Genomic DNA, 5,242 nt, shown 5'->3' with positions numbered 1-5,242 from the left:
TTGGTCAGACAGGGCCTGAATGCGGTGATAATAAATAAGCTGTTTCTACTATGGGGCTTCTAGAGAAAACGAATGTGTTGGCAGAAGCCACAGAACGTCCTCTGAGAGCAAGCTTCACTTCATATATGCTCACCACCCTAAACCTCATGTGCCAGTGACCTTCTCCTGAGGTCTCAGCATTGGAGGGAATCCTCGAAGGCTGCGATCACTCTTTGCGACCAGCCTCACCATGTTGTCTCTTCCCCTTTCCCCAGGAACACTCCATCCCCGGTGTCTCTCAACAACGTCTCTCCCATTAACGCAATGGGCAGCTGTAACAACGGCCCGGTCACCATCCCTCAGCGCATTCACCACATGGCCGCCAGCCATGTCAACATCACCAGCAATGTGTTACGGGGCTACGAACACTGGGACATGGCCGACAAACTGACAAGAGAGAACAAAGGTATGCTTACCCCCTCCGCCCACGCTCATTGGCCGTAGTAGGGTTAACGGTGCATAGAGGCACTTGAGTTTTCCATGGTGCCTTATCTTCCCGTCTCTCTGATTTCCAGGGTGTAGAGGAAAGAGAGGTTAACTCAGGGAGGACACAGTAACCAATTTTTTTTTTTTTTGCTGAGAGAGTGAACAAAGCCTGGGATTTTATTTTTTTCTCCTTCAAAGCTTAAACTAATCTGAGCTGTGAATATTGGCAAATGACCATTTCAGATTTGCCATCCATGGTAAGGATGGGCACCGAGAAACAGAGGTGAAGGAAAAAAAGAATCATTTGCAAATTAATTAAGATCCCGTTGGCCTCTGTGTGTCAACTTTAATTTTGGGGCTTTTTGTTTTGTTTTGTTTTTTGGGGTTTTTTTTCTTTTTCTGGAGAGTTGAGGTTGAACTGAGGGCCTACTACTTTCATTACAACTGTCGGCTCCAATGAGCACACGGTAATACAGCTTGTGTTCAGAAGCAAAGGCCAAAGCTCAGCAGATATTTTTCACACACTGACAGCTGGGATGAAGGATCAGGGTCCTGTTCGTGGTAACATATGGGGTTTGCTACAGAACCAATGCAGGGAGGACCCTGCTTCATCAGAGAGTGAGTCAGTGGTCTCTGGCAACTCCTGCCTCCATCTTGTGACCGTGGCTATTTCCTGGGTTCACAGAGAAGCCTCACTATGCTCATGAAGGAGGGATGCATGAACAGACTACACTCTTGCCCTGGCCATTCATTCGGCTTGGCTGATTCTGGCAAAGAGGGGCCCAGCAGTTTAGAGGAGCAGAACTGTCTGGCCAGGACAGGGATAGATGAGGCAGCAAATGATAGGGCAAATAGTACAGTATCTGCATGCAGAAATTGTGGCCTGATTTCTTCCCAGTTACCAGTGTAACTGATATGTGCAAATAACCCCAGGGGTCAGGGTAAGTTTATAGCCAGGCTGTGGGTTGAAGTCTCAGGTGATGGAATGTGCTCTGATAGCCACAGAATCCTGGAGTCATATAGATATGTAATATGGAGTAAGAAAATAAATATTTGCTGGTAACTGGGAAGGGTGCTGATTTTGAAGCCTGATCATTTAAGTTGGAGTGCTGGGCAACCTCAAGAAAATTACTTAAATCTCTGAGCCGCTTCCTAGCTTCCATTTCTGTAATGGATATAGTAATGTATGTTGCCTCATTTGTCTCTGTTTTGTAGATACGTGAGGTGAGATTAAGAAACTCACCTCCGACATCACAGCTCTTAACGCTAGAAGCAGGAATTGACTCTAGAACTCTAAACCACTAGCTACACTGCCCATTTAGAGAGCGAGATTCATAAGAGGTCCTGAGAGAACTTCACTGAGCTCCTGCCCTCAGTTACCTGAGTGATGGGCAATTCTTCACTTCTCTACTTCTCTAAGCTTCTGAAAATCCAAGGACAACTGGCCCAGATGGCCAGGTCCATCCAAAAGTTCTAGAATTGCAAGTGAAAGGATAAGCATCTTAAGACTTGCCTAGCTTGTGGGCCTCCACTCTTCTCTTTTATTTTGTATTGGTAACTGGAGGGCAGTTCAATATTTATGGATTTCCATCATAATTGCATCCATTTGCAGAATCTGTTAAGGTAATTCCTTCAAAATTAACCACAGAACTTTCCAGGAGCCATGTGCTGGCTGTGCTGATATCCAAGGGAAAAGGAGCTAATCTTATCTTCAGCACAGTGTGTCAGGAGTTGTTAAGTTCCCCACCTAATAATCAGAACAGCTCTGCAGTCTGCTTAGAGTCAGAGAGACTTCCCCATCTGTCTGGTCCACCTAGAGCTGGGAAGTGCAGAGCTTCCCTCTTGACTGGGGACAACCATGTTCTTGCACTCCCCCACCCTGCTCCATACCTGCACACCCGTGCAGCTTCAGGCAGAGGACTCTGGTCCTAAACTCAGCCAATGAGGGTAACGCTGCCCCCTGGCCTTTCGTCTAGAAGCCTTATCCCCTACCTCCCCAGCTTCTTACTCAAAGCTGCTCTTTAGAAGTGTGATCTGGGGATGCCTGGGTGGCTCAGTCATTAGGCGTTGGCCTTCAGCTCAGGTCATGATTCCAGGGACCTGGGATTGAGCCCCACATGAGACTCCCTGCTCAGTGAAGAGCCTGCTTCTCCCCCTGCCTCTCCTTCCCCCCCTGCCTCTCCTTCCTGCTTATGATTTCTCCCTCTTTCTCTTATGCTCTCTCTTTCAAATACATTAATAAAATCTTTAGACAAACAAAAATTAAATAAAAAATGTTTAAAATTTAAATACTTTTTAAAAAATGGCAACCTGGATCTCTAGTTAGGAATGACACATCAGGTTGTGCACAAAACACCCAGGGCGGGCCTCCTGGCTCACGGGCGGCTCACGTTCATTCAGCAGCACCGAGGTCCTTTAGCATTCCCCTTAATATTGGGTCACATAAGAAACTATTTCAGGTGCCCCAAATAATTTACTCCTTTATCAGCAGAAATTACTTTTATTGCATAGTATAGGTTTAAAAGTATCACATAATCAAATGAAGTCAATACCTAGAGAAGGAGCCCGTATGTTATACACTGTTTCAGGCAATACCATCTGCGGGTCAGTCAAGCACACGGAACATCCCAGCCCCTTTAAGGTAGACTTCAGTACACACCGTCCCCACTGCTGCCAGGTTCCTCATCGCCAACTGGAACAGACGGGATGTCCTCACAGTTCGGGCTCCCTCCTCTGTTGGGAGCTGACAAAGAGGACGCCCAAGAGCCCTCCCATAACCAAGATCAATGCAATGGTGGACAAATAAATGCAGATATGAAAAGGGGATGCCTAGATACTTTTCTAGACATCACATAGTCTTTTCCACATACCCCGTCCCCAATCCAAAGCAGACTGTCCCAAACCCCAGCTCCAGTGGTCAGCAGTGTGGCCTCAGCACTGCCCCTTCTCCAAATCAGCTAGAGGGGAATCAGCCTGGGTAGCATTTTCATCCATGTCCTTCGCAGCGCGGAGGGAGCTGTTCACGACAGATATTTGCAGGTCATTTCCCTTCCCTAAAGGAATTGGTAATAAGACTTACTGAGTCAGATGTCTTCTAGATGTTTATTTAGCGTTAGCTGCTGATGGCTGTAGTTGCTGTCCAGGTTCACTGGCTATATCTGCAACATGCCAAGAAAAATCCGTAAACTCAGTTCATTTAGACAAATGGAAAAGAGAATACTTTCAATTCAGTAACACATGGAATGGCAAACGGCCTAATGTCCTATTGACCATGGCTCCCTACCATTTTGTGTATCTGAAAGTCTTTCTAAATATTAATTTATAATATTTAAAAATACAAATTCTCTAATGTTAAAATATATTTAAATACATTTTATTTTAGGTATGTAATTTATGTGTATATTTTAAAATATATGTGTTATATATCTTTATTATATGAACATAGACAATACATTTTTATATATAATGTTGTGATGTGTGTGTGCATGCATGCACACACAGAACTCACAAACCTCCACAGGATTATAATGTACTTATAGAATCCACTCTTGCAAAGAATATATAGCGATTTGCAAAAACTTACTATGAATCAACAGATTTACATTGATTTGTGGTTTATGAATCACAGTAACACAAGCATTACTTATGCTGCAGAATTTTTGGATCTACGTAAAGATTAAAATAATCATGCCTCCTATACATATGGAGATTTGGTCCCCTAGCACCTGGTCTATAAGTTTTTGTGGAATGAGTGAATAAACAATGAAAATTTTCCCAATGTCCACATGGTTGTGTTATCACGTGAAGGCAGCTGAAGCAATCTGGCATGGATTTCTGTGATGATATTCAAAGGCCCGACCAAGGTCTGCTCTGATTTTCAGAATTCTTCGGCGATCTGGACACACTGATGGGGCCCCTGACCCAGCACAGCAGCATGACCAACCTCGTTCGCTACGTTCGCCAGGGACTGTGTTGGCTGCGCATCGATGCCCATTTGTTGTAGTGGGGGCCCCCATCTCCAGCACCACCACCCATCACTCTACCTCTACCAGAGCACCAATGGTCACTGGTGGAACTCCACTCACTTGGGAAAGTTCTCTTTGCTTATGTTTGTTTTTACGCTTCTTTTGATATCTGTGAAAAACAGAAGTCATTGTAAGTGGACACTACAACTTGAGAGCAGTTTGTTTTATTACTTAGTCATTTTTCAGTATTTTATATGCATTTCTCAGATCCCACCATCCTTTTGTGCTTGATACAATGATACAGTCCCTACAGTATTGTTTTAAGCCCACACTACCCAAAACAAAAAATGGGAAGTACTTGTGATGATAACATTTTCCTGAGAAATGAAATGTCTTACATATATATATATATATATATATATATATATATATATATATATATTTAGACTCAAAGGACCTACAAAGATTCAAATTTTCCACAAAAGCTATTCCCCAGACTGTACTCTTATGTCCAGAAAAAAAAACGTATTTCAGAATCCATTGTTAAAATTTTGTGGTTCCCACAGACTCAGTCTCCAGGTGAGAATTTTCATTGTCAACCCACTGGTTAGATGTTGTAGCCACATCATAAAATCAAGAGTATTAAGAAAATAAACAAGCATAGCAATGCCACTCTCAAACCAATACTACATACAACCAGAAGTCTTTCTTGCTGGCATCCCTTCCCTGATGCCCTATTTTTAAAATGTTAATGAGATGAAGTGGCAACATTTATTTTGACAACTTTAAGGCATCAGCTGGCATTAAATATT

General features: G+C 43.4%; 1 protein-coding gene across 1 annotated transcript; it reads left to right on the top strand.

The window, feature by feature from the left end:
* The first annotated feature begins 235 nt into the window (after window positions 1-235).
* Window positions 236-4,835, top strand: LOC116863455 (AF4/FMR2 family member 2-like). The gene is made up of 2 exons (XM_032850902.1): window positions 236-445; window positions 4,347-4,835. Exons 1-2 carry the CDS (start codon window positions 304-306, stop codon window positions 4,466-4,468), a joined length of 264 nt encoding a protein of 87 aa, XP_032706793.1. The 5' UTR covers window positions 236-303; the 3' UTR covers window positions 4,469-4,835.
* Window positions 4,836-5,242: the final 407 nt, after the last annotated feature.

This window comes from Lontra canadensis, unplaced genomic scaffold (genome assembly GCF_010015895.1).
Source record: "Lontra canadensis isolate GAN:19392208 unplaced genomic scaffold, GSC_riverotter_1.0 scaffold1246, whole genome shotgun sequence".
Taxonomy (NCBI): Eukaryota; Metazoa; Chordata; class Mammalia; order Carnivora; family Mustelidae; genus Lontra; species Lontra canadensis.
This window is presented reverse-complemented; position numbering and strand designations above follow the sequence as displayed.